The sequence below is a fragment of the Xiphophorus maculatus genome, chromosome 4 (genome assembly GCF_002775205.1).
Source record: "Xiphophorus maculatus strain JP 163 A chromosome 4, X_maculatus-5.0-male, whole genome shotgun sequence".
NCBI classification, from domain to species: Eukaryota; Metazoa; Chordata; class Actinopteri; order Cyprinodontiformes; family Poeciliidae; genus Xiphophorus; species Xiphophorus maculatus.
The window spans coordinates 16,801,579-16,821,943 of NC_036446.1; the positions used below are offsets into that span (position 1 = coordinate 16,801,579).

Below are 20,365 nucleotides of genomic sequence, written 5' to 3' on the forward strand. Positions count from 1 at the left end.
AAACATTTGCACATTAGGATTTTGCGTTCAGGGCCGTTTTGAAGAGCTGGTCTACGTCTAAAACAAAGGAAGCTGGAATCAAACCCCAAATGGCCCTTTATCACAAAACCACTCATTTCACTGATCCAATCTCTTTCCAAAGTTTTTAAACATTTGATTGTTACAAGCCTGCATGGCAGTACTGCCTTTAAATGGTTGTAATGGAAAGCTTTGTGGTGGAGGTTGATCTATAAAACAGCATTCTGGATTCCAGCTTTCTATGAAATGCTAAATAAACAAGACAAAGCTTCAGTTGCGTAACCCTTCTAGTGTCTTCAGGGCAAAGTTGTGAGTTTCCATTTGGCCTGGATTGAATTATTTATCGGGTCTGATGGAGCTGAGAAATGAATAACTGCTCTGAGAAAAAAAAGCACCATAAAATAAAGTTTTTAAACAAAATTTTCAACAGCTGTCAAAACCTGCTATAACTCAGGACTCTCATTTGCAAATTGAGGGTTTTTAGAGATAAACAACTAAATAGGGCTGGTTGTTAAAATATATTAACCAAATATCTAAACTGTTAACATGTTACTGAAGTAATTTTCCTTGGACTTCTTACTTCCTCTGCATGGTCTGGTTATTTTCAATCGCGTCCTCTGTCAGTTACAGGTATGCACGACGTTTTTCTGTCACCAGGCCCTTTCGCAAGTGTTAAGCCCATCCAGCTCATATGTGTTTGGTTACTTCAGAGCATATTTTGGTTGGTGTTCAGCCAGGCTGCTTTAAAGACCAAATGTGGTTTGTTCTAACAAAAACTGGCTTTCAAAAGATGGCTTCACAAAAGAGGACAAAACATTTTCCATATTTTCTCAATTCTGTTTAAGACGGCAAATAAATATTCAAAGGAAAGCTTATAAAATAGTACACATGGTCTCATTTAAAATGCTTTAGAACATCCATTTTCAGGGGTGACGGGGATGCTGGTACTCATTTACAGCAGCCATTGGGCAAGAGGCTGGGTACTCCTTGTCTGGTCACCAGTCCATCACAAGACAACGCACACAGACAGAGAGTTAAGGACAAATTGGATAGATCTAGCAGCCAAGCTTTTGGATTGTGCTAAAAATCACACATGCACAGGAAGAACAGGAAAACACCATGAAGTAGGAATACAACCCAGGACCTTCTTGCTGCAAGGCAGCAGTGCTACCAACTGCACATCTGTGCAGCCTGAGCCATGTTTAACTATATTTCCTGAAATTAACCATCTAGTTGTGGTTACTTACCCAACAAATTATGCCACCACTGCCTGCTACCGTCTCCAAATGACGTTTAAAAGAGCTGATGCGGTGTGTGCGCCACAATTTGGCAGAGTCTGTATTGAAAGAAAAGGTTAGGCTTCAGTTTGCTGGCAATCACCAGGACTGGGCATGCTACTATAAAAGTCAGATGTTTTAAAAGGAAAGCAAACAGATGGTAGAGGAAAAATGTGAACTGTTCGGGTCACACATCTACTAGCCTTATGCAGGGAGTGATATGAAACTGGGTCATCTCCTCCCTTTTTTATTCTGCCCAACTCTCCTTCTCTGTATCTTTGATCCACGTAAAGATCTTTTTTATTTTCTTGCTAAGATTGCTTTTCCTTCATGTATCCTTCCAATGAGTTTAACACTGGTGTAATACAGTCAATTAAATCAGCTGCAGATAGGATTTCCCCCCAATATTACAAACATTTATGAAAGCGCCTGAAAATAATTCAAAAGCAACATAACAATTTACTCCCTGTTTTTAGTTTTTTACGTAAAAACCAAACTATAGAAGTTTATTATTCTTTGGCCATTTGATTCTCTTGCGCAGCAAATTATACACAGGAGTGGTAGAAAAAAATATAGCAAAAAAAAGAAAAAGGTGCGTAAGCAGCAGGCTTAAGGAGAAAATCCATTCATAAGTTCAGGACATGGATTCAAGTAGGTGCTTTACCACACAAAAATGTATCCCTGACATGGGCTACAGCCACTGCATCTCTTGTGTTTAATGGTAATGGCATCACTGCTTTATTTGACATGAATCCCTCAGAGAATCTATTGCGTATTGTCAAGAGGATGATGGGAGACCAGAGCCAACAAAGCAGAAGAACTGAAGCAACCTGGAGTACTTTAACACAACCACATGCTGACTGCCGCCATGCCGTACATACGCTGCACAGTATGTGCTCATACTTTTCAATAGGTCAATAGTTCTGTATTAAAAATCCTTTTAATTTTCAACTGTAATCAAATTTTCTTATAAACTCAATGTTATGATCATCTGTAAGCTAAAGCTGGACAGCAATAGATTGAAATACTGTACGCAAGTCTGACTAGTAAATCCATAGGTTTGACTTAAAATTAAACTGAAATCAATAACTTATATATATATATATATATATATATATATATATATATATATATATATATGTGTGTGTGGGTGTGTGTGTCTGTGAAATTGAGCGCCTTATATAGCTAGACACAGAGAAAAAAAAAGACTGTCTCCTCTCTGCGCACTCCCCAGCCTCCCCCTTGTTCTTTGGCACACAGATTTGCATTCGCTGGTGTCTGGCGAGAAAAAGTAAAGAATCAGAAGCTGTGAGTAAGCATGCTATCTAACAAATCAGCAGCGGACAGTTACATTCAACATCACATCTTAAGAGGTCTATTCGCTTGTGTTTTTAAGCGAGGTTCTTAAGAATGTGTATTTTTTGCAACAACTCGTCATCCAGTTATGGCCAATATAAATGCCCGCTGCTTATTTGTTAGATAGCATGCTTGCGCACAGCTTCTGATTCTTTTCTTTTTCTCGCCCGTCATCAGCGAATGCGAAACCCGCTGTGTGCCAAGAACAAGGGGGAGGCTGGGGAGTGCGCAGAGGAGACACGGTCATTTTTTTTTTCTCTCTCTGCTCATCAGGGGTCTCCGTCTCTAGCTATATAAGGCGCTTAGTTTCACAGAGGTAACACAGTTTCCTACGAGCCTCAGGAAAATCGCCAAATAGCAACAGCAGCCACAGCAGCCCGCTCCTGTAATAAGGAAACAATCCAGCTCTCCAGCGCAGACTGACCTATATCTTCCAGCAGCTGCAGAGAGACAGAGGTGAGACATTAACCACATTATGCTTTTAATGTATGGTCACGTTTGACGTCGTGACTGTATTGCTGTTGAATGAGAGATGTGCTTACGTTTGGAAACGCCAACTTTTATATTTTTGGCGCGTATGCAAATGGAGCTGTTAGACGCTGATAGTCACTTTCTGCTGCCACCAGGTGGAAATTGTATGGAGAAATTCAATTATATGTTCCTGTAGGATGTTGGAAAAGGCCATGGAGTTGCTGCTGGTTCTAAACCTGTAAAAGAAGTAATTTTTCAAAAAGATGAATAAACTTTTGTTTTAAGGGAAAACATCAAATAGAACTGATTTACATGTTTAAAAAATATATTAAATGAGTGAAAATGCAAAAATAAACATGCTTTTGTATTAAATTTCCTTGTTGGATCAGCTGTTCTTAAGGCAGACTTCCTCCTTGGATCAGCCCAGAAGTGGTTCCCATAACAGAGATGTGCACATTTCTCTTCTGAGTCCTCTGCTCTGTCTGTCACTGTGGTATAAAATTCATGAAAGCCATGAGAAGGGCCCAGACAGAGAAGCTGGTAGGGCTTCAGTGGGAAGAAGACATGGCACAGGCTGAGGAGAAGGGTGTGGTGCCTGGGCTGCCCGTTGGCTCAGTCTCAGTGCCCCGAGCTGGCACAGCGTGTTGACACAGAGCCGGCGCCAGACCTCAAGCTGCCTTTTCAGCCAGAGGGAAAAGGGTGAAGGGATTCAAGGATAAGAGCAACCAGTGCAAGCTGGAACTTAGTTTATTTATTTATTTTTGTTCTCTGGTCACTGCCTGACTGCCTCCCCTCTCTACGAAACTTTGTGATGTTTGCTTTTAGTCTTTGGACGTCCTCCTGTGTGGCTGCAGCCTGGCGGGAGAATTTCATATGCAGAATCAGCTCCACGCAAGTGTTCTGCCCAAACACGGTTCACTCAGGTTAAAACTTGTGAACCTAATCTCAGGTTGTTCTCCCCAGAATCAGAGTACTTCTCTGTACACGCTGATGCCACAAATCCATCCTGTCGTCACCATTTTTTTAATTTATTTATTAACAACAGAAATTCATATTACTCTGCATTAAGTGCAACTGTTAAAGGTTTTCAAACTCAGAGATAAGCTGTTTGTAAACATCGAATATTACATCTGATCATGGTACATCTCACTACAGTTTGCACATTAATACAGACAGTCATTCATGCATGGAACTACCATGTTTAAAACAGAGCATGTGTCCATTTTGATGAAAGAATCAAGCTATATTTAAAGCATCATCAGTTCATCAAACAAAACTTTTCACTCTGATCTTCTCTAGATGGACTAAACTTAATGCAGGCACTTTATTAAGATTACAATATCATATAAAATTTATTTTACTTGCTGACTCTGTCAGGGGTTTTAACCATGCAGCCAGACAGAGATTTGAAGAGCAACAGCAAAAGCAAATGAGGTGCATTAGCAGTGCTCGACAACAATTGATGGGTGTCATCCAATTGGCGTCAACATGTTACTGAGGAATATTGTCTCTGCTGCTTGGATATTGAGCTGTTAGATTGTCATGACAGTCATACAGCAACAGTCTTCAGTCAGAAGCCTCTTTAAATTTGCTGCAAGACTGGCTGTTACTGGAAATCCTTCCCACAACAACTCCATCCACAATGACTCTTTAGAGATACTCATATGATTTATGACAATATTTAGTTACCTTTTAGGATAAATAAAGCATTTTTCAATTGAATTGACTCCAATATATGAGCCTCATATTGTATATTGATTAATTTCACACAAAGTGATATGTTCTAAGAGTTTTTGTCAGGTCATTTTAATAATTGTGGCTCACATGTGTTCAAAATCCCAGATTTTGTTTGTCCACAAAATTTGAGTGTTGCATAGGAAGAGGCCAAGCCACAGTTGCTCATTATCAAATAAGCTGGCAAAGAATATTGATAGAAAATTGAGTGGAAGAAAAAAAAATTGGTAAAGACATTGGTGGATGATCTCCAGAGATAGCTGCAGCCTTCAGATGATCGTAAAGCAAATTCCATCAGACGGGATTGTTGCTCACTAACTCACTAAATCAGCTTTCAGATTGCAGTTAATTTTACATTTCATTTGAAAATCAACTCTGGAGGAAGAATGGAGAGGCACAGAATCAAGAGGGTTGATTGAGGTGTAGAGAGTAAAGTTCCCCAATCAGTGATGACTTGGGAGGCTATTGCACCTGCTGGAGATATTCACTGTATTTTATCAAGTCCAAATGCATTATGGATGTTTGTCAGCAAATATTAGAGCTTCACATTCTCTCTTATAACAGAGATGCTGGTTACATTTACCAGCAGCACTTAGGAAAAGCACAAATATCTGCTTTAATGATGGTCATATTATCATTGCGCTTGATTTGCCATCAACCCTCTGACCTAAATCCCACAAAGAATCCATGGCTTGTCTGAAATGTATGTCTGGAGTCTCTGATCTTCTTCTTGACTAAATTCCCAAAGCCTGTTATTAAATGAATCTGAGCGTCCATATCAGATATCAGAGCCACAAACTGATCACCTAAATGCCACATTGATGCAGCAATCTATGCAAAAAGAACATCGCTCAAGTGTTTAGTGCTTACAGTATGTGGCCGTTCTTTTCAGTAGGCTAGCATTTCTGTATTAAAAATAATTTTTATTAGTTTTCTGAACTATCACAATCTTGTGTGAAACTGAATTGTATGTTTTTATTAGCTGCAAGCCATAATAAGACCAAAGATAAATGCTTGAAATAGATTCTATGTGTTTAAATAACTAAGTGGGAAATAAAAAAGTTTTTTCTGCCTTGTAGGAGAACAGGAGGGAGTACAAAATGTCCATTATTTCCTAAATGCACTCTTTTTCACTTTAGCTAAGCACCACTGAGGAAACTATAGAGAAAGAGTAAACACTGGCTTCGTCCACCTTCCATGAGAAGGTGATGAGAACATCACCTTCTCTCCATGAGAGAGAAGGTGATGTTAGAAAAGATTTAGTTTTCACAGTTTCTTGGTAACAGAGTTTATGACATGTCTGAACAAATGTTGTAACACGTACCACTTATCTGTCAACTCTCCAGGTTATTTGGGCTCCTGAGGAGGTTTATTACCCCAGACAGTTTGCATATCAGAATGACCCATTCTGCTTCGCCTTGCCTCCTCTTCCTCTCCCTCCTGATGCGATGCGTCACTGACTCGTCTTCGCTCTTCCTGCCGGATTCCAAGGAACTGCGGCACCTGCTGAGCCGCTACGAGCAAGAAGCGGACCATAACGGCGTTGGCTCCACAGCTGGCAACAGGACAAGACGAGCCATCCTCTGGTCGGACCGGGAGGAGATCCTTCAGCTGCACAACAAGCTGAGGGGCAGCGTTTATCCCACCGCCTCAAACATGGAGTACATGGTGAGATCTGACACATAAACGCCAATTAAACAGAAAAAAAAGATCAAAAGTTTAATCTCCTGGAAATTGAAGCGTCAGCAGAAACAAACACCATAACAGGGCTTGTAATTAGGGGTTTAAAAGGCTTTAAATTGTCCAGAAAGGTGGAGTTGGTGTAAAAACAATCTTTTCTCTCTGCTGGAAACATGGAGTCATAAAGGTTGACCCGCTGCCAGCCTGCTGTGCCAGTCTTTTACAGGGATTGCTTTAATGCTGACTCCGTTCTACCTGAAAACAGCTCGGCTGTGAAGAACACTGGAGGGCGAGGGAGAGAGGAAGAGGGCGATGGTGAAATTCAGGGATTCGTGGAACATTTCTGGGTAAAGCAGGAGAGGGATTATTGTTGCGACATACAGAGGATTACTCAGAAGTCGGTGGAGTTTGAGGTTGGGAGAAGCAGCAGCAGCAGCCTGTGTGTCTTGGGACTGTGGTTATGGTGTGGAGGCAAGTGTCTGTAGACCCACTCTGCTCTCTCGTATTCCAGGGAACAAGTAGTGTGTGTTTGCATTGGTAAAGGGGTGCTTGGGGGTTATAGTGGTGTCAGTGTATGCATGCTGTAGTGACCACCAAAAGCCTGGAAATTTACTGAGGGGATGTCCTTTGAGGGCCCAGGCAGCTGGGAGCCCTCGCTGCTTTTTGCTGTTGAAGTCAGGTGTTGTCTATTTTTCTCTCCTCCCTTTGACTAATTCAGCTGTGACTGCTGTGAATCTACTGGGACTGAAGTCAAACATCTTTACAGGTTGACATTTAAACTGTATTCAGTTCAGTCATCTCTCAAGGAAGTGCATTGGTAAAGGTCTTGAACAGATTTAAGCTAATAGCTTGCAAAATCAGAACATATTATTATGGAAAATCTGTCCATCTGTGAAACGAATTGCATTGTGTCTCATGCATGCAGGTTTGGGACGATGAGCTGGAGAGGTCAGCCACTCACTGGGCTGAGGAGTGTCAGTGGGACCATGGACCTGAAGACCTCCTCATGTCGATTGGACAAAACCTGGCAGTACACTGGGGGAGGTGAGATTCAAACCTGTCATCTGGATGAATGTCGTATTAATTTTGGGTTATTGATCATTTTTAAAACTGCAGGCTATGCAAGTCCTGTCACCTAATTCTGATTTAGTTGACTAAACTCTTTTTGGTTTTCCATTTGTTGTATAATCATTCCATCCTGGTAAAAGTTTATATAAAACATTAAACTGCCTGAATTAATGTGGTTTTCTTGGTCACAATGCATACATTTAGTCCTCTGACTGCAGCTATATCTAATAATAGTAATACTAAATGATATATGAGTAATTTTACTCAGAAACCTGCAGTTATGATAACATTGTAAATAAGAGATCCAAAGCAAATCAAGATTTATGGATTGTTTAAGGATAAAATGGTCTTTGTGGAGTTTATGTTGTATAGAAGTTGTTTTTACAATGTCTCAAAAGGTTTTAATATTAAGAAATAACAGCTGATTTAGTATGTTATTGATTATTGGGTAATTCCCTGATGTTGAATTCCTTACTAAGACAAAGAAAGTTGTGTGAACAGTCGTCATTGCTGTTTAAGCATGGCATCACGTTTCATATTATTTCTGATTTAATCTGTATCTTAGTTCATTTTGGTTCAAGTGATTAGTCAAAAGAACATTTAACTGGGTCAGTGATGGAAATGTAGTTTGGCTGGCCAACAATTCTTGAGTCTTTGTCCAGACATAAATATTTTAGTAAACGTAACCTTGGTAAGGACGGTACAGATTTAAAAATAAAAAACTTTTATGACCTGATGGTGGAAAAAGTAAAAATTATAATGTAATTTTTAAAAATTATCCATGAATTTTCTCAGTAATCACAGGCAAAGCCTTTATTTTTCCTGCAAAGTAACCAAAACAATCAGTAAATACATCAGCGTTTCTACAAGTTTCCACTGGCGTTATGGCTGCTACCATTTTGTGATGGTGAGCAGATATCGGGGCTGGAAGGTTTTCTTTAGTTCTCGTCACTAACTGATTTGATTCAGGTCTAAAATTTGGCCAGAACCTCCTAAAAACTGCAAACATTCAGAATGGTGAAGAAGAAAATGACAAACAATACAATATCCAAGGTCTATGGGCGTATGCAAAGATAATAATGCAGTCCTTTTAGTTGGTAAACCAAAAATATTTCAGCCCCATTTTAACATGTTTAACTATAGAACACTTTAAATATCCTCCAGGTGAGCAAAAGGAAATATTAAGCCACTTTGCACATATCTATCAGGGGGAAGCGGTGGCCATGGACACCAGTCCTGGATCTCTCTGAGTTATCTACCTACTGATATCAGGAACTGGCATTTTTCATGTGGACCTGTGTGAGGACCAAATTAATATGCCCAACCGAGTTAAACATCTGCAAAAATCCTTTCCTGGTTACCCTTGGGCTCTCTAGCATGGTAGTGATCTGAAACATATCGCTAAAGTGGTCTTGAAATATTGGACAGTGAACAATAACAACATTTATGACTGGCGCAGGCTGAGTTCAGACCTGAAATCCATCCAAGATCTGTGGAAGACCAAAGCAATGGCAAGGAAGTGTGCCTTTGAATGGCCTGACACAGTTGGCCTCTGTGTAACAACACATGGATATCACAGCAGGTGCCCTTCCAGGAATCTGCTCTGAATCTCTCAAGTCCATTCCCCCCTTTTTTTTTCTTTCATTGCCAACAAACCCTGATGTAGAGTCATTTTTTTCTCTCCTCCTCGCCTCCATCAGCACTTTTCAAGAGTTGTTTATAAAAAGTTAATTGATTAGTTAGGCCATGGTGCCATGTTTAAGTTTACTTCTCATTAATTTTTTCCCCCCAACTTGATTCAATTTCCAGTCTGCAGTTTTTTGCGCCAGGTCAAATTCGGACTCATCTTTTGAGGAGTAACGGGAGGTAGGGAGGAGAGATTTATGCAGTGTTTCTCAAGTCTGAGCCAAAGCACCTGGCAGCTCTCTCAGATATTTCCCTTTTGCCACAGGAAGCTGAACCGGCTGTGACTAAGCCTACTGTTTTTCTGAATGTGTGTGTGCGCGTGTGTGCATTGGCCCTACAGATACCGCTCACCTGCCTTCCATGTCCAGGCGTGGTACGACGAAGTAAAGGACTACACTTACCCTTACCCTCAAGAGTGCAACCCGTGGTGCCCTGACCGCTGCTCAGGGCCAATGTGCACCCACTACACCCAGGTAGGAGAATGGCAGACCACTTTAGATGAGTAATTTGTCTCTTTAACAAATAACTTATTACCTTGACGGGCTGGAATGAGCTGGCTTCCCGGCTGAGGGTGTGATGTACTAATTACAAACAGTCTGTGACCTTCCTGGTGATTTACAGGAAAACAACATTAAAACTGGGATGGATCTATTCGTCAGTAGTTTCTTCAGTTGTGGTTATTCTAGAAAAAAGAATAAAATTAATAGGACCTAGAGCACTACCGACGTGTTTAACCCTTTATAACAGGAGTTGTTTGAAATTATTTTAAATGCTCTGTGGATCCTGTGGATGAAGATTTTTGACTGAACTTTAGATGGTTCCAGTATGAATATTATCCCTGGTGACCCTTCCTTCTTAACCTGAGAATATGCCAACTACTTTTAGCTATGCTCTTTTTTTTTTTTTTTGGAAAACAAACTCCACAGGTTTAAAAACTTGAATGGTATTTTAAAGAATCTTTGTCTATATAGAATTACTTAGTCCTCATTTTACCAGTCTATATATTGTGGTATTCACTCTTGTTTCAGTCTAGAATAATGTTTTCCATGAATCACTGACTGTGTTTAAAAAACCTTTCAGTATATCTATTTAGGTTCTCCAGGCGTTTTAGGTTTTAAACTGCATATTATCAGAAGTCTTAAAACTTTGCAGCAGTTCTCAACTTTAGCACCATCAGCAAGGTGCAGTGGGACAGATGGCACCTCAAAGAGGGTGAACCTGCTCCCTAACGAGTATAAGCAATAAAAATAAGCAATAACAACTTGTTTGGGGGAGAAACTAAATAATGCCACGCCCTGTCACAGTGGTGCCGTGAGCAAAGACTCATATTGTCAGTGTTGTCCTGTGAACATAACAATTTGATAGGAAATATCTTAGTATCTAAGTATAACTGCATGCTTATTTTTACTAGCATTTCCTGATTAAAACTGAACAAAATGTGAGACCCTAAAGAAAAAAAAGATGTCTAAATAAGCAAATTAAAAACTAAATTAGGATCCATAGAAAGAAGAGCTGGCCTACAGTCAGCCTCAAAGCTAGTTGGGTTGACTTTACGGAAACAGTCTCAGTCTCTCTTCTTTGCTTTCACCCTGAAACTTGATCACTTTCATCTGGCAGTCATTTCCAAACCCAGCAGACATCCTGCACTGCCTGACCTGGGCTCCTTTGAAGATGCTGCTGACAGAAGCAGGAGGAGCTGAGCCATCACCTGACTGTCTGTCTGCTGTTGGTTGACGTATCTGCCGTCCAGCCTGTCGCACTCCAGTGCTACCTTTCGATTGCATTGTGCTGCTTTAGAGACACATGTCCGTCTGTGCTAACTCACTGCTTCCAGCGGCCCCTAAGCATACAAGAAGAAAAAAAAAAGACCAACATTCCTAAGGAGGGGGAGCACGTGTTTGAGAGGGAGGTGTTGGAAGAAGTTTTAGAATATGCAGCTTTTTATTTCCCTCCAATGGGACATGATTTATCCGTAACACCTCTACAGCTGCTCTTTTCATATATCTTTTGAAATTGAAACTCCAGCAGTCCATTTTAAAACCGTATTTGAGATATTAAAAATATACATTTGTTTCCTTTTTCACAGCCTAATGAAAACATCACACCAGACTAAGGCAGAATCAGAGGTCCTAGCAGGTCCCTGTGGCCCCGTTAATTAAAACAGTCAATTTAAGTGTTTCCTCTTGAATTAATGAGTGTGAGAAATGTCAGTGTAGAAATATAGTCTTTTCATTCAGAGAATGCCAGTGCTAACTTTGGCCGTGTATTTATTTTCCCTCATTTCAGCTGGTCTGGGCAACCACGAACCGAGTGGGCTGTGCTGTTCATGTGTGTCCAAGGATGAACGTGTGGGGAGAAATATGGGAGAACGCTGTTTACCTTGTTTGCAACTATTCCCCAAAGTAAGATCAGTATTCCTCCATGGTCCGCTGTTCGTCAACAACCTCTAGACTTGTTTGCATTGCCCTGTACACGGTTAGCAAATGTTAAACATGTTATGTTTTGGCATTGGTGTGGATTAAAAAGTATCTAAATTTAGGAGTAAAATTACTAGAGTAATTGTCTTTGTTGGGGTTCTGGGAGTTTCCTGGAGTAATGACAAAGCCACCATATTCTGATAATTAATTATCTGGTTCTGTGCAGGGGAAACTGGATCGGAGAGGCCCCATATCAACATGGTCGCCCTTGTTCTCAGTGTCCTCCAAGTTTTGGAGGAGGATGTAGAAATAATCTGTGCTACAAAGGTGAGACATTTCTCTACAATTTTGGAAAACGACTTTTAAAAATGGTCTCATGAGCTACTTTCAATCAATCAATCAAATTTTATTTGTATAGCACATTTCAGCAGCAAGGCATTTCAAAGTGCTTTACATCATATCAAACACAGAAACACAATGCAACATAGAATCAACAATCAAAACACGACATTAAGTCAGGTTCCATCAATAAATTTGTAATTGATTACGTTTCAATTACAAACTTTGTTGGTGTTCTGCCAAGTAAACTCGTAGGATTTGAGAAGGGCAAGAGTTGAACACTTGACCATCCTAGACCTAAATGAAAGTGAAATTTTTTGTAAGACTTCAAAATAAATGTCTATACCAACATCAGTCTAATTTGACCAGATGATTAAATCTGTTAGAGACAAGCCCAAAATGTTTTCCGTTTGTAATGTCCAATATTTCCTGTTGTTCTAAAAGGCACTGACTTGAAGTAAAAACCTATTTGTGCATAAATTTGAAGATCTTTGTTCATAAAATAGTTTCTAAAACCATGTATCATTTTCCTTCCACTTCACAACTCTGTACTAAATTGTATTTGATAGATACAGATAGATATTTGACATATAGGTACCGATAAACAGAGCAGTAAGAAAAACATTAAGCAATTAAAACCCAAACTAGGAAAACTCTTAAATTTAATTACCAGCATATTTCCTCAACCTAACGTCAACATATTTGAACGCTGCCAGACTCTCAGCGCTCGGAGACGGAGGACATGAACGAGGTGGAAAAGCCTCAGGTACCACTGTCACCTCGGACCACCTCCAAACCGACCCCCAGACCTCCCAGAAAACCTGCAACCAAACCCTCCTCTCCCAAAACCGCCACCCCAAGGACATCCTCCCCAAAGTCTCCCAACAATCCATATCTCGGTAGACACGGGAATTATTAACATAATAATGTATATTAATAACCATTAACCATTTTGTTTTTGGTACTTAATTTCAATGTGTTGTCTCATTATTGCAGCTCACAACATTAAGTGTGAGACTAAACTGCGGGATAAGTGTAAAGGAGCAACCTGCAACAGGTCAGGATATTATGAGGATTTTTAGTCAATAATTACTTATTTATTTGATTATCGCACACTTCCTCTCTGATGTGAGCCTGTGTTCTTCTTCTGCAGACACAATTGTCCAGCAAATTGTCTAAATACAAAAGGGAAGGTTTGGGGGACCGTTTCTTATGATGTGGTGAGTCTCTCAAAACTGGAAACGTCTTGCATTTCTAAACAATTTCTAACATTAAGGCATTCTTAAAGTCTGCTTCCCACTGTTACAGCAATCAAGTATTTGCCGAGCTGCTATCCATTCTGGGGTCATCGACAACAATGGAGGGCTGGTTGACATAACAAGGACAGACAAGTTGCCTTTCTTTGTCAGATCCACAAAAAATGGAGTCGAGTCTCTCAGGTAGACACACCTGCTCTCTCCAATTTCTTTTTTAAATTAAAATTGGGCTGTGAGTAAAACTATAAATACAGCTCTGAGACATATGTAATTGAAAGAAACAAAATAAGATGCACCGAATCGACATTAACCATTGATGAACTTGAGAGAAGCACTCAAATAACTACTAGGAAAACAATTTATTGTACAGAATTGTCTTGCTAATTAATTTTTTTTTCATTGTTTTTGTACTTCATCAATTGAAAGTGTTTTAATGCATCTCTCTTTTTGTTATGCAGCAAATATAAACCTGGCAACTCTTTCACGGTGGCCAAAGTGGAAGGTGAGTAAATCAATATTTTTTAGGAAAGAATTGTGTAAAATCAGAACAATTGATCAAGCATGGTGCATATTATAGAGTATACTGTATTATAATTGTTCATCTTTTCTCTCTGGTTGACAGAATATAATGCTGATTGCTACACCACAGTGAGGGAAATCTGCCCATATAGACAACCATTCTCACACTGTCCCAGGTGCCTCCATTCGCTGGCTTTAGCTGTTTTACTGAATACATTTAAAAAAAAATCTCTAACACCCCCTAACAGATACTTTGAAAACCTATTTTGTTGCAGATATTTACAAATTATAAAACTAAGTTATAAGATTGATGAGAAGTTTTCTTTACGTTACTGAATGTGTAATGTGATCGTAAATCCTTATGTGGCCACTTATTTCTCTGAAATGCAACATAATCCATAACTTTTATGTACTTCTGGGATTCTCAGAATCATCTGTCCAGCCAGCTGTAAGACTCAGCCATCGTATTGGTCGCCTGTAGTTGGAAACAACATCTATGCAGATGTGAGTATTAATAAATATTTACAAAGTGGTCATAAGTCCAGCTGAAAGATCTCCAGAACTCTGCTAGTTTTTTTTTTGTGTGTTTTTTTTTTACTGTGGGCTGTTTGTACATTCAGGGTCCTTCTGAAACTTAGTAAGAGTTCCAGGTCAAAACTAAAGCTTCCTTTCAACAAAGGGTTAAAGTATGTTTTGCAAAGCGTATGTTTTGCAAAGCAGGACACTCAGATATGTTTCTGCAGTGGTAAGGAGGCTAAATGTTGGTTGGAATATAAACTTGGAATATAAAACCTCTGGTTAGAATCATTGCATGAGTGTAGAGTGTGATCTGTGTTTAGATTGGAATTGAATGATTATACTCTCCTGATAAGAACTTATTGCTTGTTACGCTAATGCCAGAGTTCTGCACACTCCTTGTGTGGGTATGAGCATCTTTTTTTTAAGAGTGTAAAGGTTTTTCATTTTCTTTCTGTTCTTCACAGAGCTCTAGCATTTGCAAATCGGCCATCCATTCAGGGGTAATCAAAGGAGACGGAGGTTTTGTTGATGTTCTGCCACTGGAAAGAAGAAAGAGTTACGCTGGCGTCCTAAAAAATGGCATCCAGTCTGAAAGGTGACCTCACTGTTTTGGTGTTTACTAGACTAACTGTAGTTATATTTCCCCATTGAGGCTCATCATTCATTTATAAAAGATACAAAGGTAAAAAATGTTGCATCATGTTTGAATAGTTGCAATTTACATCAGACAGTTTGAATTTTAAAAAACACAACAGCTAAAACATGCGAACTGAGAACTGATGAGCCCTCCTTGGCTGTGAAAACATTCAGAGAATTTTTAAACTAAAGTTAATTTATTAAAAATAACTCCCGTGTTCTCATTAAAATCCCAAATCCCTACTTCTGAATCCCTCTTCTACTTCTGATAGAAAACTTTTGTCTGTCAATCCATTTTTTCATACTTACTCAGTTCTTGAAGGGTTACCGTCTGGTTTGTTCCAGTCTCCACAGGATGAAAGGTTACCAGTCCATCACAGAGCAACACAATAATTCAATCACACACTCACACTAATGAGTGATCAGGAATGTCCGTTTTTCTAACATGAATGTCTTTGAACTGTGGCAGGAAGCCGACATACCCAGAGAGAACATCCAAACTAAACACTGGAACGGTCCTGACTGGGTTTTGAACCCAGGACTTCTTTGCTGCAAAGCAAAACTGCAAATGCTTCACTATGCAACTCCTTCTAAAAAATAAATATAGCCACTTTCCTAGAGATTTTTTTCCAAAAATGATTTTGGAAAAAAGAAATCACTTCTTTTTGCTGAAAGAAGTGACCTGTGCTTTAGGACGGTGACAATATTTTGCATGATATCTACAGAATTGTTAATTTTCAAGCAAAGGTATCGCCCCACTTTGGACATGTTAGTATTTTTCCTCATAAATGAGATTGAACACTTTGAAATTGTATTAGTAGATGAATAAACAATTTCAGGGTCTAGTTCAATGTTAAGCAAGATTTGCTGATATGAAATTAAATTTCATTCGCTTAGGTTTTCCGTTTGGTTATTGAAACCGACAAGTACATTTGACAAGACAAAGCAGACTATGTCAGAGGAAGTTGGGTGATTGATGTCTGCTGTAATAGCCCATGTAGTGGGTTCTCTGCTTGCACGCTATGCTTCACAAATCACTTTCATGTCTTTGGTTAGCTCCAGTGGACTAAGTCAGGTAAGAAAGTTCTCGTGGTCAGCTCTGCTGGCATATGGGGGATGCAAGAGTGATGGTGTGGTTTGGTGTGTGGGTAGGCCACACACTGCCTCTTTGCTTACTTTACCCATAGATTTAAACCGACTGAGCAAAGTGCTGAATTGGTAATAACAATCCAAGTCTGACTGTTTGAAACCCGATGCAGAGCTGTGAAGGCCGCACTCGGGGCATTGGGACAGGAGGTCAGTAAGTGCCTGAGGAGGAGTTAATGCCATGCGCCAACATCATGGCAGCGTGGGCAGTTTAGATTGCTCTGTGCTGCTGTGAATGTAATTACAGCCTATCCAATTACTTCAGAATGGAGATGCTGTCAGCCAATCTGCCAGCTTCCCTACACGAACAATTATTTGTTACAGGACTCCAGTAGTTCCAGCTTGTCGTGGTTATTGATCATGGCACAGCTTCAAGGTCTTTCTGCTAATGAACTAATTAATATCAATGAGTTGAGCACATGTGGGAACAAAAAAACCCCTCATATTTAGAAATACTGGGGCAGTGAGTCATTCTTTAAACAGCAGGTTTCATGGTGGTTTCAACCCGAAATATCAACTCTTGATTTATTCTTTGATGGATTTCACTGTTGAGATAATTTGAAGCATGAGGGAAAAATCCACTTCACCTCTGATTGTTGTAATCATACCTGAAGTTAGATTAAAATACAATATATGCATTAATAATGGCTTCAACTCATTGAGGCAACAACATTCATCAGAACCACATACCATACAGTCAGAGCTTCAATGGAAAGGTTGAGATCAAGTCAGTCTCATATATTAAAAAGACCCAAACTCAACACCTGTAGCTGATTTATCAATCTGCGGTGAGACTGAAAATTAATATTCACGGCTTCTCTCCATCTAATTTGACTGAACTTGGGGTAATTTTGTAAAAGAATTTGGCAAAATTTCCAGTCTCTAACTATGCAAAGCTGTTAAAAAAAGAAATCTTGAGAAACTACTCCACTTGCAGACAAAAGATGTTTCTACAAAGTAAGGAAGCATGTAGACTGAAGACAAACATACCACAGATTTTTATTGGTAAAGAAAATGTATCTCATCTAATCTCTGTGAAATACAAATTTGTGGGTATAAAGGCATGAATACTTTTGCTAGCTAAATAATGTTTGCATCTCTAACAGTAAAAATAACACAGTTTTTGTCTATTTTCAGCCAAAGCAACACAGATGGAGGCTCCTTTAGACTCTTTGCCGTGAAGGTGTGACCCTTTTGAAGTCTGAGGACCAACAGAGTTTGCTCAGCAAGTGCCCACAGGTTGGATACCATGACCCTTGTGCAGTGGAGTCCGAAAATATATACATTTCCTTTGTCCCACCATTTATCACTGTAATCTCCAGTAGAAATGCTTCTTTATCATCTGGGCATATTGTATTTTGATGGTCCTTATTTTTACATAATCTGTGAATACAGAAGATTTTATTATGAATTGAACAGCTGGTGCTGAAATATTGTAGGTACACAGAAATAATTATGTTTACAATAATGTTCATGTTAAATATATATGTTGGTTTTCATACACAAGAATGTATACTGATCACACTGTATTTAATCCTGTCCAGAATACATGGTGATTTTTTGTTTTGTTTTTGACAGTTATTACAATATATTAATTTGTTTATGCTTTATTAGTTATTTTTTTTAGTGGCTAATTGGGTTATAATTTTCTACTGTTGAACATTTAGACCACAAGCTGCCAAACATTTTAGTTTCTGACCTACAAATAACAGAGACAGAGATTTTTGACCCACAAGATTTTCTTTTTATGTTTTTTTCAAGTTAGATTAAATATTTTATTAAAATTTTTAAGGCCCAAGCTGTACCCCTTTACCCGGGATAGGGTCTCAAACCACAATCTTAAAACTCTTGCTGTCGAGTCACGTCCAAGTGTAAATTACATTTAAAAGTTGAGACTGTGTGTGGGAACTGGTCACAGGGAAGGAGAGCTTCTGAAGAATAAAGTAGTGGGAATGTATCAAATACCAGATACATTTTTTATAAGATGAGCTCCAATATCTCTGTCTTGTTTAGTGCTTGCTTATTTCTCTGGTTATTTCTTGATGCCCTTTTGTATATATGAAAATGTTTCGTTGTCCCTGCCCCCACTTATGACAATTGAATGTGTTGCATGGTTCAGGTACAGAGATGTTTGTATTTTAATGGTGTGAGTATGTGTAACAGTTTGCGACATTGAACTGCAGTTTGTGCGTTTTGGAACAACTAGCGCTATGCAGCACAATTAGAGAAGATACCTACTATGCTGATTTGTTTTATTCTAGAAAAGAACATGCTTCTTTGTTCAAATTACCGATAAAGCAAATAAATTTGGTTTTGTAGGCCTTTTGCTTTCAGTTACGGTCCTAAAGCACAGTAGACATGTTAAAGCACTTTTAAGCTTTGTTGTGCCTCCTGTTTTTTATTATTACTAAAGATGAAAAGCATTTGTATTTATAGTCAAAGTGATAATCTGGAAAAACTGCAGCCATGTATGCTATGTCTTTCTATCTCTTTATTCTACCTCAGTCCTATTGCTTTGCTCAGCAGTTTTTTTGGGAGGGAGATTTTGTTTTAATGAAAGTTTTGTAAAATACGGCAACTGTAAATAATATGATCTCTGTTTTTAAATTTCATTCTCTAAAACGATGATTAAAACGTATATTTGTTTTTCTGTGCTGTTTTTAACAGATGTGGTGGTGTATGTCCTATAAGTTTTTTGCACAATATGAAAATAAAGTATGTTTTACAAATGCAAATGGATCAGTGTGTTTTTATGTTTTTATTAAAGATGTTTTAAGATACATTTTTAAAACTGAAATTGATTTATTGATTATTTATTAGGCCCGAGCAGCAAAGCGCTGCGAAGGCCTATTGTTTCTGTACTGTTTCTTATTAGGCCCGAGCAGCAAAGCGCTGCGAAGGCCTATTGTTTCTGTACTGTTTCTTATTAGGCCCGAGCAGCAAAGCGCTGCGAAGGCCTATTGTTTTCATACTGTTTCTTCTTATTTTTATTATTCTGCCCCCCTCTTTGAGCGCCTTTTTGGGGGCTTTATCATATTCAAAAACTCACCAAACTTGGCGGAAGCGTCTAGGCGGTTGAAAAATTTTGAATTTTAAGGTCGCCGCAAAAATCGCAAAAAAAATTGCTCAACGGCAGCAACTAGCAATTTTCAACAGACCCATTGCTATTCACTTACTTCATCGTAGAGACTTGAAATTCGGTACAGTTGTAGAGCTCACTAAGACGCTCAGAATTTACAAGTAATGTCATAGTGCAACTATCACAGAAAGTCGGCCATTTTGTATTGAACGTCCATTTTTTACCTCGATTTTGACGTTTACAGCCTTCGTATTTGATCGAACTCCTCCTAGGGATTTCGATTGATCGGCTTCAAACTCGGTCAGTCTGATCATAAGGCATGTCTGATTTAAAGTTATCAAATTGGTGAGTTTTGGAGCATGTTGAAGGGGGGTTACCAGGGGTCAAAGTTCACCTACACGCCATGAAACAAAAACCTCTTATATTTCCTATACAAAAACACATAGAGGGACCAAACTTTCAGTGATTGATCGGCATCGGGTGTCCTATAATACCCTGCAGTGAAATTTTTTTTTTACGTAGGCCACGCCCCCTGAGAGCAGGAAGTGTAATGTTTTACTGTGAACAGTCGCTATCTTAGCCCTTTGACCTAATCAACATGAAACTGTGTCCAGAGGCAGAAGACATGTTGGTGTGTTGTGGATTCCAACCCCGACTGGCTGCGATGAAGCAGGTGGGCGTGGCGGCGTTGCGAATGACGTCAAATTTCGTAAGGCTCTGAATTCCACAGTTTCGGGGTGAGCTGCTCCAAACTCACTAGGATGGATCCTTATCCACCCGCCAACAGGAATCCATAGCGATATTTGGTGGGCGTGGCCTAATTTCTCTATAGCGACCCCTAGAGTATTTTAAATGAACAGCCCAAAGCCATGCTTTAACTTAGAATTACGAAACTTGGTACACATGTGTATCTTGTCAGGACGTACAAAAAAGTCTCTTGGAGCCATGGTCGAAACCCAACAGGAAGTCGGCCATTTTGTATTGAAGGTCCATTTTGGACCTCGAGTTTGACGTTTACAGCCTTTGCATTTGATCGAACTCCTCCTAGGGATTTCGATTGATCGGCTTCAAACTCGGTCAGTCTGATCATAAGGCATGTCTGATTTAAAGTTATCAAATTGGTGACTGTATGAGCTTGCTGAAGGGGGGTTACCAGGGGTCAAA

At 39.3% G+C, this 20,365-nt stretch overlaps 1 protein-coding gene across 1 annotated transcript; it reads left to right on the forward strand.

Annotated features, from left to right (window-relative positions):
* Positions 1 to 2,595: 2,595 nt before the first annotated feature.
* crispld2 (cysteine rich secretory protein LCCL domain containing 2) lies at positions 2,596 to 18,857 on the forward strand. The gene is made up of 15 exons (XM_005810488.3): positions 2,596 to 3,107; positions 6,203 to 6,524; positions 7,462 to 7,580; positions 9,631 to 9,763; positions 11,577 to 11,692; positions 11,934 to 12,034; positions 12,763 to 12,945; positions 13,043 to 13,103; positions 13,200 to 13,266; positions 13,355 to 13,485; positions 13,761 to 13,804; positions 13,925 to 13,997; positions 14,250 to 14,325; positions 14,805 to 14,935; positions 17,260 to 18,857. Exons 2-15 carry the CDS (start codon positions 6,255 to 6,257, stop codon positions 17,309 to 17,311), a joined length of 1,557 nt encoding a protein of 518 aa, XP_005810545.1. The 5' UTR covers positions 2,596 to 3,107; positions 6,203 to 6,254; the 3' UTR covers positions 17,312 to 18,857.
* The last annotated feature ends 1,508 nt before the right edge of the window (positions 18,858 to 20,365 follow it).